Source organism: Bufo bufo, chromosome 7 (assembly GCF_905171765.1).
Source record: "Bufo bufo chromosome 7, aBufBuf1.1, whole genome shotgun sequence".
NCBI classification, from domain to species: domain Eukaryota; kingdom Metazoa; phylum Chordata; class Amphibia; order Anura; family Bufonidae; genus Bufo; species Bufo bufo.
This window is the reverse complement of record NC_053395.1, coordinates 179619795-179636577: the sequence shown is the minus strand read 5'-3', so window position 1 is coordinate 179636577 and position 16783 is coordinate 179619795. Positions and strand designations below refer to the sequence as shown.

The window sequence follows — 16783 nt, the reverse complement described above, 5'->3', positions numbered from 1 at the left end:
TTCTCCCAGCCTTACTGTAGAGAACAAAACTATTGTAGAGCGCCAATTGAATTAAATATACAGACACCTTCTTATACCAGCGTCTGGTTCTGCGGGAAACTAAATACGGAGACAACATCTGGTCATTGAAGTCCACCCCTCCCATGAGCGCATTATAGTCGTGGACACAGAGGGGCTTTTCAATGACACGGGTTGCTCGCTCAATTTGGATTGTCGTGTCTGCGTGAATGGAGGAGAGCATGTAAACGTCACGCTTGTCTCTCCATTTCACCGCGAGCAGTTCTTCGTTACACAAGGCAGCCCTCTGCCCCCTTGCAAGACGGGTGGTTACAAGCCGTTGGGGGAAGCCCACGCGACTAGTTCGCATGGTGCCACAGGCGCAAATCCGTTCTAGAAACAAATGCCTAAAGAGGGCCACACTTGTGTAGAAATTGTCCACATAAAGATGGTACCCCTTGCCGAATAAGGGTGACACCAAGTCCCAGACTGTCTTCCCACTGCTCCCCAGGTAGTCAGGGCAACCGACCGGCTCCAGGGTCTGATCTTTTCCCTCATAGATCCGAAATTTGTGGGTATAGCCTGTGGCCCTTTCACAGAGCTTATACAATTTGACCCCATACCGGGCACGCTTGCTTGGGATGTATTGTTTGAAGCCAAGGCGCCCGGTAAAATGTATTAGGGACTCGTCTACGCAGATGTTTTGCTCAGGGGTATACAAATCTGCAAATTTCAGGTTGAAATGGTCTATGAGGGGCCGAATTTTGTGGAGCCGGTCAAAAGCAGGGTGGCCTCTGGGACGGGAGGTGGTATTGTCGCTAAAATGCAGAAAACGTAGGATGGTCTCAAATCGTGTCCTGGACATAGCAGCAGAGAACATGGGCATGTGATGAATTGGGTGCGTTGACCAATATGACCGCAATTCATGCTTTTTTGTCAGGCCCATGTTGAGGAGAAGGCCCAAAAAAATTTTAAGCTCGGAAACTTGGACTGGTTTCCACCGGAAAGGCTGGGCATAATAGCTTCCCGGGTTAGCGGTTATAAATTGTGTGGCATACTGGTTGGTCTCTGCCACGACTAAGTCCAAGAGCTCCGCAGTCAAGAACAGCTCAAAAAATCCCAGGGCCGAACCGATTTGAGCCGTCTCAACCCGAACTCCAGACTGGGCGGTGAAAGGGGGAACTACTGGTGCGGCTGAAGTTGGTGACTGCCAATCAGGATTTGCCAGCACCTCAGGGACTCTAGGGGCTCTACGGGCCCGTCTTTGCGGTGGCTGCGACGGGGTAACTATTGCACGTGCCACCGTACCAGCTTCAACTGCCCTTCTGGTGCTCGCTACTTCACCAGGTTGTACGGCAGTGCTGGTACTAGGTCCAGGAAGGGCTGCGCTGCTGGTGTATGCCTCACCACGTGATCCGGCAGCGACAGCCCCACTCTGCTGCTCTTGAAGCGGATCCTGCGTAACCTGTGGTCTAGCGACATGGGGCCGGGTACGCCTGGTGCTGCCAGGGACCTCCACCTCCTCGTCCGAACTTTGGGTCAGAGAGCCACTGCTTTCCACAGGTTCATATTCTGACCCGCTAGATTCGTCAGATGAGGGTTCCCACTCCTCATCCGACTGGGTCAGAATCCTGTAGGCCTCTTCAGAAGAATACCCCCTGTTTGACATTTTGGACTACTAAATTTAGGGGTATTCCCTGAGACTACCCAAGAAAAAAAGCAAACCTGTCTTACAAAGGGGAGGCTAGCGAAGTACCGGAGGCTGCTGCGGTTGATAAAAAATATCAAAACTGATTTTTTTATCGCCGCAGTGCGTGTAAAATGAATGTGCAGTGATCAAAAAATAATAATTTTTTGTCACTGCGGTGGGGCGGGCGTGGGTGAACGCACGTGTGGGCGACCGATCAGGCCTGATCGGGCAAACACTGCGTTTTGGGTGGAGGGCGAGCTAAGGTGACACTAATACTATTATAGATCTGACCGTGATCAGTTTTGATCACTTACAGATACTATAAAAGTACAAATGCTGATTAGCGATACGCTAAACAGCGAATAAAAGTGACTGCGGTGCGGTGGGGTGGGCGCTAACTGACGCTAACTACCTAACCAAGGGGCCTAAACTATCCCTAAAACCTAACAGCCAATACCAGTGAAAAAAAAAAAGTGACAGTTTACACTGATCACTTTTTTTCCTTTCACTAGTGATTGACAGGGGCGATCAAAGGGGTGATCAAAGGGTTAATTGGGGTGCAGGTGGGTGATCTGGGGCTAAGGTGTAGTGTTTGGTGTACTCACAGTTCAGTCTGCTCCTGTGCTGGATCCAACCGACGAAAAGGACCAGCACAGGAGCAGACAAGCCATATAACAGATCATATTTACTAATATGATCTGTTATATGACTTTGGATTGGATTTTTTGAAAATCGCCAGCCTGCCAGCCAATGATCGTTGCTGGCAGGCTGGTGACGAACTTGTTCTTTGAATTTTGCCGGCCCGCGATGCGCATGCGCGGGCCGGCTTGGAGCGAAATCTCGCGTCTCGCGAGATGACGCGTATATGCGTGACTCTGCGCAGCGCTGCCACCTCCGGAACGCAATCCTGCGTTAGGCGGTCCGGAGGTGGTTAAATCAGAATGTCTTAATAGTATTTTAATAAGGTTTTTGAACCCAGACAGCCCCCATCTATATTATGCATTTCTTAGTTAAATAAATATATTTCTTGCCTTTGATTTGCTAAAAAATTGTGGTCATGAGTAAATGAAGGATTTCATGTGTTTTCTCTGTGATGGATCATTTTACACGAGCAGGTCGGTGATATAGCAAGCTGTATTTCAGCTTCATTTACATGGAGCAATCTCCGGCAGGGTGTGTGACTGAGCGATCTGTAGTGTGAGAGTTCAGGCATGTACAGTTCCATCATTGTGCGGTGTGCTGCTGACAACGATGATTTTTATGCCTGCATGAATGACAAGCAAGTGGATGAAATCTCTATCAAAGTCAACACATGCAGAGTTACTATGCTAATTTTACAAACACAGCCATAAGTTTCCTGCTGCATAATGGTCAAAAATATTTTCTTACTATCAGCGCAGTCCTGAGGAGGAATGAGGGACTAATAGGGGTCCCATTAGTGGTGCCAAAAGTGATCTTACCTTCATCACTTATCCTGTGACTCGTTGATAAATGTTGTTAGTGTGAAAAGCCCTTTAAAGTAGCACTCCTACAAAACATTTTTATTCCCTGACCTGTTAGAAAGGTACATGATGTAAACTGTAGTGAAGGTAATCCTCTTACCAGTGGCTGTATTTGTGAGTTATAACCTCCCTTCTGATTCTCAGCTGTGTCATGTGACCAGCACTCAGACTTCCTGTCCTGTGCATGTTGGAAATCAGTTACTTTTCTATTCAATCCTAGGAGACTGACATAGAGTCTCCCATAGGAATACATAGAGAAACTGGCTTCCTGTCCACACATAAGATGCTGTGTTATTTGGAGAGTCAGAGTGTTAATTACATGACACAGCTGAGGGTCAGAAGAGAGGTTATAACCGCAGATCAGTTGTTTGAAGAGGCTTCAGCATTGTGGTGAGACCTGCTGCTTCTTCCTAGCCCTGTGATGGCACCAGTGCCGTCTCTAGCTTTCAAATTTTGCAGGGGGGGGCACACTGGGGGCCAGGACAAAAGTAGGGGGGGCAGCTATAACAACGATACATTTACACAAGTACGCTTAGAAATGCTGCGATACTTTACCCAATACCTAAAACCGCAACAGGGAAGAAAAGTCCTGCTGTCTGTGGTTTAAAAAAAATAATAAAATCACTCGGATTTCAACATGTCCTAGTTGCCTGTGGATGACACTTTTATAGGTAGCGGGATCTGTGGATGACACTGCTATGGGGGGGATCTGTGGATGACACATACCGTATATAGCATCTTATGCTATATGTGTCATCCACAGATCCACCCCATGACAGTGTCATCCACAGATCTCCCTCCCCACCTCTCACAGGAGTGTACATTTGACATTTCTAAACTGTAATCCATATCCTGCAGTAACTTTAACTTTAAATCAGGATTCAGCGGCCGCTCATCTCTACTAGTACCTTCACCTTACACCCCTCGGCTAGCTACGGTAACAGGGCCAGGCTACAGCCTACAGGCACTGCCTGTTAGTTGTTACCGAGCGAGTGCTGATTTCTGCAGGTCAGAGGATACGGATTACAGTTTAGAAGAAATGTACACTCCTGTGAGCGGTCCAGACCAGTGGTGGATCCAGAGCCTGGTCTCGGGAGGGGCACTTCCAGATTATTTTCTGTCCGCCGCCACAGAACAATGGTGCTTATAGAACAGACGACACAGTGTAGAGGTAAACTATATATTGTGGGGCACAGTGTATGCTATATGTGTATAACATAAACATATTTCACATGAAAACTTACAATTACTTGGCTTGGCCCTTGGGGATCTCGGACGCCACTTCAACACTTTGGCCGGGGGCTCGGCGGAGCTGATGTTGTGTTTTATCCTAATGAGAAAGATTTCATAATAAGGATTCGGAGAAGGGGCAGAGGAATAGCAGAGCAGGGAGAGGCTGGTGCTGCTACTAGGGGGTCATACCATGGGGGAGTAATAAAGCCCACCATAATGCCCCCCCCCCCCCCAGTAGAAATAATTATCTTTATAATGTGACAGTCCAAAAAATACCCCCTTGTAATGCCCCCAGTTGAGCTAATGTCCCCCATAATGTGCCAGTATAAAATACCCCTATATAGTGCCCCCAGTAAATGCCCCCATAGTGCTCCTCTCCCCCCTTCCTCCTAGTGCCCCCATAATGCACCAGTATAAAATGCCCCATATATTGTGCCCCAGTAGATGCCCTCAGTGTCCCCCATAATTTGCAAGTATAAAATACCCCTTCTTAGTGCCCCCCGTAGATGACTCCATAGTACTCCTCTCCCCCCTTCCCCATAGTACCCACCATAATGAGTCCCAGTATAAAATGCTACTGTACAGAGCCCCCCATATAAAATACCCCTTCTTTGTGGCCTCAGTAGATGCCCCTATAGTGCCCACCAATAATGTGCCAGTAATAAGGGCCCTCAATAACGTGCCAGTAATGAGTGCCCCCAATAACGTGCCAGTAATAAGTGCCCCCAATAACATGCCAGTAATAAGTGCCCCATCACGTGCCAGTAATAAGTGCCTCCCCATCACGTGCCAGTAACAAGAGCCCCCATCACGTGCCAGTAACAAGAGCCCCCCAATGTGCCAGTAATAAGAGCCCAGCCCCCATCACGTGCCAGTAATAAGAGCCCCTCCAATGTTCCAGTAATAAGCCCCCCATCATGTGCCAGTAATAAGCCCCCATCATGTGCCAGTAATAAGCCCCCCATCATGTGCCAGTAATAAGCCCCCCATCATGTGCCAGTAATAAGCCCCCCATCATGTGCCAGTAATAAACCCCCCCATCATGTGCCAGTAATAAGCCCCTCCATCATGTGCCAGTATAAAATACCCCTTCTTAGTGCCCCCCGTAGATGATTCCATAGTACTCCTCTCCCCCCTTCCCCATAGTACCCACCATAATGTGTCCCTGTATAAAATGCTACTGTACAGAGCCCCCCATATAAAATACCCCTTCTTTGTGGCCTCAGTAGATGCCCCTATAGTGCCCACCAATAATGTGCCAGTAATAAGTGCCTCCCATCACGTGCCAGTAATAAGTGCCCCCCATCACATGCCAGTAATAAGTGCCCCCCATCACGTACCAGTAACAAGAGCCCCCCATCACGTGCCAGTAATAAGAGCCCAGCCCCCCATCACGTGCCAGTAATAAGAGCCCCTCCAATGTTCCAGTAATAAGCCCCCCCATCATGTGCCAGTAATAAGCCCCCCTATCATGTGCCAGTAATAAGCCCCCCCATCATGTGCCAGTAATAAGCCCCCCCATCATGTGCCAGTTATAAGCCCCCCCATCATGTGCCAGTTATAAGCCCCCCCATCATGTGCCAGTAATATGGCCCCCCATCATGTGCCAGTAATAAGCCCCCCATCATGTGCCAGTAATAAGCCCCCCATCATGTGCCAGTAATAAGCCCCCCATCATGTGCCAGTAATAAGCCCCCCATCATGTGCCAGTAATAAGCCCCCTCATTATGTGCCAGTAATAAGCCCCCTCATTATGTGCCAGTAATAAGCCCCCCCAATGTGCCAGTAATAAGCCCCCCCAATGTGCCGGTAACAAGAGCCCCCTTAATGTGCCTGTAAAACTATTGTAAAAAAAAAACACTTATACTTACCTGCATGTCAGCGATGCAGGCCTCTTCTGGCCTGTGTCCCGCGCTGTATGGCTCAGGCTGCACGATGACATCATCGTGCCGCCTGCGCCGGCCTCTGATAGGCTGCCGGCTTAGTGCCTGCAGCCTATCAGAGGAAGGGAAAGGGTAAAGCCTCTCCCTCCCCTGCCCCGCTGCAGCACAGGCAGATGACTATGGAGATGAGCGCAATGGAAGCGCTCATCTCCCTGTGCCCGACTGCGGCGGCTCACTTGGGGGGGCATTTTAGTGGGGGGGGGGGGGGGCACAGCGTGGATGGCACTTTGGCTTAGGCGCAGCTCAGCCCCATTCAGTACCAAGCACAGCTGCTATCCAATGGACGGTGTTATGCTTGGTAAGCTGTGAGGTGGCCACAGCCCTCATAGGAGCACCATGGCCTCTTCAAACAGCTGATCAACAGAGGTCCCGAGTGTCAGACACCCACTGATCAGATACCGATGACCTATTCTGAGGATCCTTCTGGCCCCTGATATCATCTGTTGGGAGAGAGATGCGAGCTCCCCATACACATTAGATTGTTAGCTGGTCCCATCAAAAGCATCAGCTTTGCCCGACAATACACTGTGTACAGGGGCCTTTACAGTTCCATATAAAACACATTACTTTCCATTCCCAGTTAGTCCGACTATTAAAATGGTTCCTGCATCACTGGAACAGATGGAGATGTCATATGGACGATGGTTTAAGCACGACTGCCCAATGTTTATGGGAAAAGATCATCTAGGGCAGGGAACAGCAGCCTCCGGCACTCCAGCTTTTTAGAAACTACAACTCCCAGAATCCTTCACTTCTATGGGAGTTAGAAGAACAGCCAAGTAAGTGTGCATGCTGGGAGTTGTAGTTTCACAGCAGCTGGAGTGACAAAGGTTTCTGATCCCTGATCTAGGGTCGGGTTCTGTAGAACTTTGCTACATGACGGACATGGTAACGGCTACACTGGGAAATTCTTACAATTTCACATACTAAGGCCTCATGCACACGACAGTATTTTTTCACGGTCCGCAAAACGGGGTTCCGTTGGTCCGTGACCGTTTTTTCGTCCGTGGGTCTTCCTTGATTTTTGGAGGATCCACGGACATGAAAAAAAAGTGGTTTTGGTGTCCGCCTGGCCGTGTGGAGCCAAACGGATCCATCCAGACTTACAATGCAAGTCAATGTGGACGGATCCGTTTGACGTTAACACAATATGGTGCAATTGCAAACGGATCCGTCCCCCATTGACTTTCAATGTAAAGTCAGGAGTTAATATACCATAGGATCTGACACCGCACTGGCCACCAATGAAATTAAAACTGGGGAGGGAGGGGGGTCTGCCCCCTGCTGCCTGGCAGCCCCTGATCTCTTATAGGGGGCTATGATATGCACAATTAACCCCTCAGGTGCAGCACCTGAGGGGTTAATTGTGCGGATCACAGCCCCCTGTAAGAGATCGGGTGCTGCCAGGCAGCAGGGGGCAGTCATGTACACATTTCTCAGTATATTCTAACTAGAAGCGTCCCCATCACTATGGGAACGCCTCTGTGTTAGAATATACTGTCGGATTTGAGTTTTCACGAAGTGAAAACTCAGCTCTGAAAAAGCTTTCATACAGACGGATCTTCGGATCCGTCTGTATGAAAGTAACCTACGGCCACGGATCAAGGACGCGGATGCCAATCTTGTGTGCATCCGTGTTCTTTCACGGACCCATTGACTTGAATGGGTCCGTGAACCGTTGTCCGTCCAAAAAATAGGACAGGTCCTATTTTTTTGACGGACAGGAAACACGGATCACGGATGCGGCTGCAAAACGGTGCATTTTCCGACTTTTCCACGGACCCATTGAAAGTCAATGGGTCCGCGAAAAAAAACGGAAAACGGCCACGGATGCACACAACGGTCGTGTGCATGAGGCCAAAAGGTGGTGGAACTCACCCCCCCTCCCCTGGCCACGCCCCTACCCACCCCTAGGACCACCCCCTAAAACCGCCCCTTTAGAGAACAGGGATGCAAGTAAAATTGCCAGTGACGGTCGTGACAGCCAGTCCACACATGGGCAACGCAGCCTGGCCTGGCCTCTTCCTTCCCTGTTCCTGTTCCCCTGAATGGCCAATTCAATCTTTTTTAATTTAAAAATAAAATAAATGAAAAATTACCTTTTTCCTTTTCCTGCCTGGTGCCGCTCTGCCTCCTGACTCCTGCTCGTGCCGACACCCACGACACTAAACTGCCGCCCGCTCCTCCAGCAGCCGCCCTGCCTGCTGGGCGGGCCTGTCAGTGGAGCCGGAGGCGGGGGGTCCCGGGTCTGGGGCCGCAGACAGCAATGAAGTCGGCCTGGGGGCGGGGTTTGGGGCCACAGAATCAGCGTCTCCTCTCTCACACTCTCCGCCGCTGTCAGTGGTGGGCGGGAGCTGGGCGGGCCTGAGCCAGTGGAGAGCCGGAGGCTGCAGGGACTGAGCAATCATGTAAACTGTAACAAAATGTCGCGCTCTGTTAGGCTCTGTTCACACATCCGTCAGGTTTTCTGTTTTTCTGTTCTGTATAGCAGCAGAAAAACAGAAATAACAGAGTGCTGGATCCACCTGATGGACCCTATTGGGTTCACATCACATTTTCCTTTTAAGGTATACAAAAAACGTATACGTTAAACGGATTCCTTAGATAGAGGCCATACAGTGGCATCCGTTCACCATAGAGTTACATTTAAAAAAAATGTATTCTTTTTGTTACCATTGTAAAAAAAAAAAAAACATATACTTTTTTTCCCCGGACTCTGCAGGATACAAGAACGTGGTGCGCTGCGTTTTTGTGTCCTTTTTTTTCTAACGTATACATCAAACTGAGGCACAAAACGTGATGTGAGCTCCACCTTCATGGGGATTGTCATGATCTGACGTGGTATATGTCGTTTAGAAGGAATGAATGGTGCTGCACTCTTCCCACCAATCTGTCGGAGTCTGTGCCCTCTATTCTGTGGGGGAGATTTATCCAAACTGGTGTAAAGTAGAACCGGCTTAGTCGTCCATAGCAACCAATCAGATTCCACCTTTCATTTTATAAAGGAGCTGTGATAAATGAAAGGTGGAATCTGATTGGTCAACTAAGACAGTTCTACTTTACACCAGTTTTGATAAATCTCCCTCTTATGTCCGCTGGCAGCTTTACGACAATGCACAGCAGCACAATGGAGGACACTCAGCATATAGTACAAGGAATGCTGCAGCCTGCAGTGCCCCTGCCAATGACTAGGGGTCGCTGTTCCAGCAAAGACGGCTCTAGGATGACGTCACCGGAAGAGGCGGGGATTACTGCTTTGCGTACAGCGAGCGAACGGCTGGTCAGTGCAGTGAGTGCACTGTTTGCGGTCGACTGCTCGCACCTCGCAGTAACGGTAAAGATGGAGGACAGCAGTGGATTTCGCCCATCGGCCGGGAATCTGGACGATCCCCCTAACAGCCGAGTGTTCCTGGTGGTCAGCAAGTCGCTGACGGAGGATATGATCCGGGAGAAATTCTCGGGGTTCGGAGACATCCAGGACATCTGGGTGGTGAAGGACCGGCACACAAAGGAGTCGCAAGGCATCGCCTTCGTGAAGTACGCGAAATCTTCTCAGGCGTGCCGGGCTATGGAGGAGATGCACGGCCGCTGCCTCAGCGACAACACCAAGCCTATCAAGGTGCGAGACGTTGTGGGGAATCGTGTCGGCCAATCAGATCGCTGCTTTCTTTTCTATGCTGCAGTGTGATTGGCCCACAACTCCTTAGGCTGTCGTGCAGTTGCTTTCACCAACCAATCAGATTCCAGCTTAATTATTTGCACAGGTTTTCAAAATGTAACCAGTTTTCTGATTGGTTTAGTTGCTTTAATGAAGGCAGACACTTATCTCTACAGTGCATTTTATGGGAGTTGTGAGAAAACGCGGGTGTTTCCTAAGGACTGAGTCACATGACCGCGTTCAGACCAGGAAACGCAGTCCGTGTGTCAGCTGCACCGACCGTGGCTCTCCTGTCCATAACTGTTCATTATTGTACTGTCCTCATCATAAGCATTAGCCCTGCAATCTGATAGGAACTGACTGGCCATAGACCTCAGGCCTCCTTTCCCGCTGTTTTTTTGCGTTCCATATATGGACCCATTCATTTCAATGGATCCGCCCAAAAAAAAACGGAAGGTGCTCCGTATGCCTTCCGTTTTTATAGTTCCGTTCAAACATAGAACATGTCCTATTATTGTCCGCATTATGGACAAGGAAAGTACTGTTCTATTAGGGGCCAGTTGTTCCATTCCGCAAAATACGGAATGCACACTGATGTCATCCGTATTTTTTGTGGATCCGTTTTTTACAAACCGCAAAACCATACGGTCGTGTGCAGGAGGCCTTACAGGGAAATTTCCAGGTGGCCCGATATCCAGAGGGGCCGGCTGAGCCCTCCTCACTGCCACCACGCAGGTAAATAGCATTAGGTTATCTCACCTCAGCAAGTGGCATTTATCGTGGAGAGAAAATTGGAGGGGTTCTGCACTCTGTTTAAACTGATGATCTATACTCTGGATAAATCATCAGCTTCTGATCGGCGGGGGTCCGACACCTGGGACCCCCGCCGATCAGCTGTTTGAGAAGGCAGCAGTGCTCCAGCAGCACCGCGGCCTTCTCACTGTTTACTGCTGGCCGAGTGACGTCACGACTTGTATCACTGGGCGGGGCTAAGCTACGTTCCCTTGGCCAGTTGATACAAGTCGTGATGTCACTTGGCCAGCGGTAAACAGTGAGAAGGCCGCTGCCTTCTCAAACAGCTGATCGGCGGGGGTCCCGGGTGTCTATCCCAGAGGATAGATAATCAGTTTAACTGCTTCCCGACCGCCTAACGCAGGGATGCGTCCTGGCGGCGGTCGATTCATTCCTCCTGGACGCATATACGCGTCATCTCGCGAGACGCGAGATTTCCTGTGAACGCGATTTTTATTTTTCAACCCCTAACGGGTATATTAGACGCTGTTTTGATAACAGCGTCAAATATACCTGCTACCTGGTCCTCTGGTGGTCCCTTTTGCTTGGATCGACCACCAGAGGACACAGGTAGCTCAGTAATAAGTAGCACCAAGCACTACACTACACCCCCCCCCTCCTGTCGCTTATTAACCCCTGATCACCCCATATAGACTCCCTGATCACCCTCCTATCATTGATCACCCCCCTGTAAGGCTCCATTCAGATGTCCGTATGAGTTTTGCGGATTCATGGATCGGATCCGCAAAACACATACAAACGTCTGAATGGAGCCTTACAGGGGGGTGATCAATGACAGGGTGGTAATCACCCCATATAGACTCCCTGATCACCCCCCTGTCATTGATCACCCCCCTGTAAGGCTCCATTCAGACATTTTTTTGGCACAAGTTAGTGGAAATTGATTTTTTTGTTTTTTCTTACAAAGTCTCATATTCCACTAACTTGTGACAAAAAATAAAATCTCACGTGAACTCACCATACCCCTCACGGAATCCAAATGCGTAAATTTTTTTAGACATTTATATTCCAGACTTCTCACGCTTTAGGGCCCCTAAAATGCCAGGGCAGTATAAATACCCCACATGTGACCCCATTTCGGAAAGAAGACACCCCAAGGTATTCGCTAAGGGGCATATTGAGTCCATGAAAGATTGAACTTTTTGTCCCAAGTTAGCGGAAAGGGAGACTGTGAGAAAAAACAAAAAAAAAAATCAATTTCCGCTAACTTGTGCCAAAAATAAAAAATCTTCTATGAACTCGCCATGCCCCTCATTGAATACCTTGGGGTGCGTTCTTTCCAAAATGGGGTCACATGTGGGGTATTTATACTGCCCTGGCATTTTAGGGGCCCTAAAGCGTGAGAAGAAGTCTGGGATCCAAATGTCTAAAAATGCCCTCCTAAACGGAATTTGAGCCCCTTTGCGCATCTAGGCTGCAAAAAAGTGTCACACATCTGGTATCGCCGTACTCAGGAGAAGTTGGGCAATGTGTTTTGGGGTGTCTTTTTACATATACCCATGCTGGGTGAGATAAATATCTCGGTCAAATGCCAACTTTGTATAAAAAAAAAAATGGGAAAAGTTGTCTTTTAGAGAGAGATTTCTCTCACCCAGCATGGGTATATGTAAAAAGACATCCCAAAACACATTCCCCAACTTCTCCTGAGTACGGTAATACCACATGTGTGACACTTTTTTTGCAGCCTAGGTGGGCAAAGGGGCCCACATTCCAAAGAGCACCTTTAGGATTTCACAGGGCATTTTTTACACATTTTGATTTCAAACTACTTCTCATGCATTAGGGCCCCTAAAATGCCAGGGCAGTATAACTACCCCACAAGTGACCCCATTTTGGAAAGAAGACACCCCAAGGTATTCCGTGAGGGGCCATGGCGAGTTCCTAACATTTTTTATTTTTTGTCGCAAGTTAGCGGAAAATGATGATTTTTTTTTTCTTACAAAGTCTCATATTCCACTAACTTGTGACAAAAAATAAAAACTTCAATGAACTCACTATGCCCATCACAAAATACCTTGGGGTGTCTTCTTTCCAAAATGGGGTAACTTGTGGGGTAGTTATACTGCCCTGGCATTTTAGGGGCCCTAATGCATGAGAAGTAGTTTGAAATCAAAATGTGTAAAAAATGCCCTGTGAAATCCTTAAAGTGCTCTTTGGAATTTGGGCCCCTTTGCCCACCTAAGCTGCAAAAAAGTGTCACACATGTGGTATCGCCGTACTCAGGAGAAATTAAGCAATGTGTTTTGGGGTGTATTTTTACATATACCCATGCTGGGTGAGAGAAATATCTCGGCCAAAGACAACTTTTCCCATTTTTTTTTTTTATACAAAGTTGGCATTTGACCTAGATATTTATCTCACCCAGCATGGGTATATGTAAAATGACACCCCAAAACACATTGCCCAACTTCTCCTGAGTACGGTGATACCACATGTGTGACACTTTTTTGCAGCCTAGGTGGGCAAAGGGGCCCACATTCTAAAGAGCACCTTTAGGATTTCACAGGGCATTTTTTACACATTTTGATTTCAAACTACTTCTCACGCATTAGGGCCCCTAAATTGCCAGGGCAGTATAACTACCCCACAAGTGACCCCATTTTGGAAAGAAGACATCCCAAGGTATTTCGTGATGGGCATAGTGAGTTCATGGAAGTTTTTATTTTTTGTCACAAGTTAGTGGAATATGAGACTTTGTAAGGAAAAAAATCATCATTTTCCGCTAACTTGTGACAAAAAATAAAAAGTTCTATGAACTCACTATGCCCATCAGCGAATACCTTAGGGTGTCTACTTTCTGAAATGGGGTCATTTGTGGGGTGTTTGTACTGTCTGGGCATTGTGGAACCTCAGGAAACATGACAGGTGCTCAGAAAGTCAGAGCTGCTTCAAAAAGCAGAAATTCTATTTTTTGTACCATAGTTTGTAAGCGCTATAAGTGTTACCCAAACCATTTTTTTTAATCAAAGACATGTAGAACAATAAATTTAGAGAAAAATTTATATATAGATGTCGTTTTTAAAAAAAATTTTAACTGAAAGTGAAAAATGTCATTTTTTTTTGCGAAAATTTCAGTCAATTTCGATTAATAACAAAAAAAAGTAAAAATGTCAGCAGCAATGAAATACCACCAAATGAAAGCTCTATTAGTGAGAAGAAAAGGAGGTAAAATTCATTTGGGTGGTAAGTTGCATGACCGAGCAATAAACGGTGAAAGTAGTGTAGTGCAGAAGTGTAAAAAGTGGTCTGGTCATTAAGGGGGTTTAAGCTATGGGGGCTGAGGCGGTTAAACAAAGTGCAGAACCCCTTTAATACAAGATACTTACTAATGTATTGTGATTGTCCATATTGCTTCATTTGCTGGCTTGGTGCATTTTTCCATCACATTATACACTGCTTGTTTCCATGGTTACAGACCACCCTGCAATCCATCAGTGGTGGCCGTGCTTGCACAATATAGGACAAAGCTGTAGCTTATGTGGGCTCCCACGGTCCCAGCCACCAGAGAGGCTGACACTTTTTCCTATAGTGTGCAAGCATGACCACCACTGATGGATTGTAGGGTGGTCTGTAACCATGGAAACGAGCAGTGTATAATGTGATGGGGGAAAAATAATGAAGCTAGCAAAGGAGACAATATGGACAATCACAATACATTAGTAAATGCCTTGTATTAACTTTCTCTACATGATAAATGCCACTTGCTGAAATGAGACAAACCATTTAATTAAAGGCGGTTGTCCGGGCTTTTTCTATTGATGACCTATTCTCACGATACGTCATCAATATCAGGGAGGGGGTCCAATCCCCTCCGATCAGTTGTTCATGAAAAGAGAAGGGAGACTGCGCGTGCCGTCTCCTCAAACAGCTGATCTGCCACAGTGCTGGGTGTCGGACCCCCACCGATCTGTTACTGATGACCTATCCTGAGAATAGGACATCAATAGTAAAAAGCTTGGACAACCCCTTTAAGGTTAATTAAAGGGAACCTGTCATCACCTTTATGCTGCCCGTACTAACGGCAGAATAAAGTAGAGACAGGTGAGTTGATTTCAGCAATCTGTCATTTATAAGTGAAAAATAAGTGGTTGCCGAGAACCAACATCACAATCATTGCAGACTGGGCCTGGAAAAGAGTCACGGCCACCTGAGAAGAGTCCTGGTTATTCATAAAGTCCTGCTCTCCCTGCTGATGACTGACAGTCTTCTACCTAGTTTTCTCCCTTTTTCTCTAGTAGAGAACTGCCAATCATCAGCAGATGGGAGAGAGCAGGAGATTATCAATAACCATGACTCTTCTCAGGTAGATCTGACTCTTTTCCAGGCCCAGTCTGCAATGATTGTGATGCTGGTTCTCGACAACCACTTACTTTCAGCTCATGAGTGACACACCGCTGACATCAGCATTTCTGTCACTATTTTATGCTGCTGAGGTCAGCATAAAGTTGATAACAGGTTCCCTTTAAGTAGGTGCCCTCCTGAACTCAACTGTATTGCTGTCCTCATTGTGGTGTTATGGCAGTATTTTATGCTGCACTGTGTATTTGGTTCTGCAGGGGCAGTATTTTGTGCTTCACTGTGGTATTTCTGGCTCCGCCTACTTCTGCTAGCCATGCCTTCTGTCAGTTTGGACCCGCCTACAACATGGGGCCACTTTAATTTTTTCCAGGGCCACTAAGTTCCCGTTCCGCCCCTGAATTTATGATAATCCGTTCACATCTGATTGTGGGTCTATTGTACTCTACTCACACCATAAACATTAGACGTGATCTGATAGGGACTGATTGGATCAGTTTGGGTCAGTGGGGCCGCGGTCAGACAGGCATAAAATGAAGAACACATACGCTTACCTGCTAAAGCCCCCGCCATTCCAGCACTACCCTTCTTTGCTTACTGTTTTGCAGTAATGATGCGCCCATGTGCCTACTTGTCTGTTGCAGTAAATCGCTCGCATCAGTGAGCCTGCGCTGTACGCAACTGAGGCTAGTGATTGGCTACATGTGTCACATGGGGTTGTCCACTCCATTAAAAGTGATGGCCTATCCTCTGGTTAGGCCATCACTATCTGATCAGTGGGGGTCCGACACCCTGTAGCGCTTGTCTGTCGTTAAGTGAGCAGAGTTGGTTACTGCAGCACTGCTCTCATTGAAGTGACTGGGAGCAGCACTGCGGTAATCGGCTCCATCCGCAGCACAGAGGACGGAGCTACGTGCTTCCGACACAAGAGTTACTGCAGTCGATCGGCAGGGTGCCGTACTCCACTGATCAGATAGTGATGGTCTAACTGTGGATAGGCCATCACTTGGCAAGGAGTTGACAACCCCTTTATTAATGTCTTTATTAAAATATTTAGCCCCTTTCTCTGTACCTCGTTGAGATTCTTTATGAGCAAGATGTTTATACTGTTCTCTGATGGCTCATGTGAAGCCTGATCTCCTGACGGCTCATAAACACTCATTATAGCTCACTTCTAATCAAACTGTTAAGATTATGGCTTAAAGGGCTTTACTAAGACTTTCTAACTGATGACTTATCCTGGGTAGGTCATCAGTATCTGATCAGTTGGGATCCAACACCCGGGATCCCCACCGATCAGTTGTTTTTGAAGGCACCAGTGTTGCCAGTAGTGCCGCGGCCTTCTCTCTGCTTTTCCTAGGCCAGTGACGACACGTTCATCGATCACATGGCCTAGAGCAGCTCAGCCCTATAGAAGTGAATGGGGCTGAGCTGTGATACCAGGCACAGCCACAATACAATGTACGGCGCTGTGCTTGGCGAGCTGAGAGAAGGCCGCGGCGCTCACAGGAGCACTTGTGCCTTCTCAAGTGGCTGATTGGTGGGAGTCCCGGGTGTCAGACCCCCACCCATCAGATACTGATGACCTATCCAATCGTGGACATGAAAGAATAGGTAGTTCTACACTGCTCAAAATAATAAAGGGAACACT

General features: G+C 47.7%; 1 protein-coding gene across 1 annotated transcript in view; it reads left to right on the top strand.

Annotated features, from left to right (window-relative positions):
• The first annotated feature begins 9635 nt into the window (after positions 1-9635).
• Positions 9636-16783, top strand: part of LOC121008645 (RNA-binding protein 45-like) — a 34914-nt gene continuing 27766 nt past the window's right edge. Inside the window, 1 exon segment of the mRNA XM_040441317.1 lies at positions 9636-9984. Coding sequence (XP_040297251.1) covers positions 9706-9984 — 279 coding nt within the window. The 5' untranslated portion in view covers positions 9636-9705.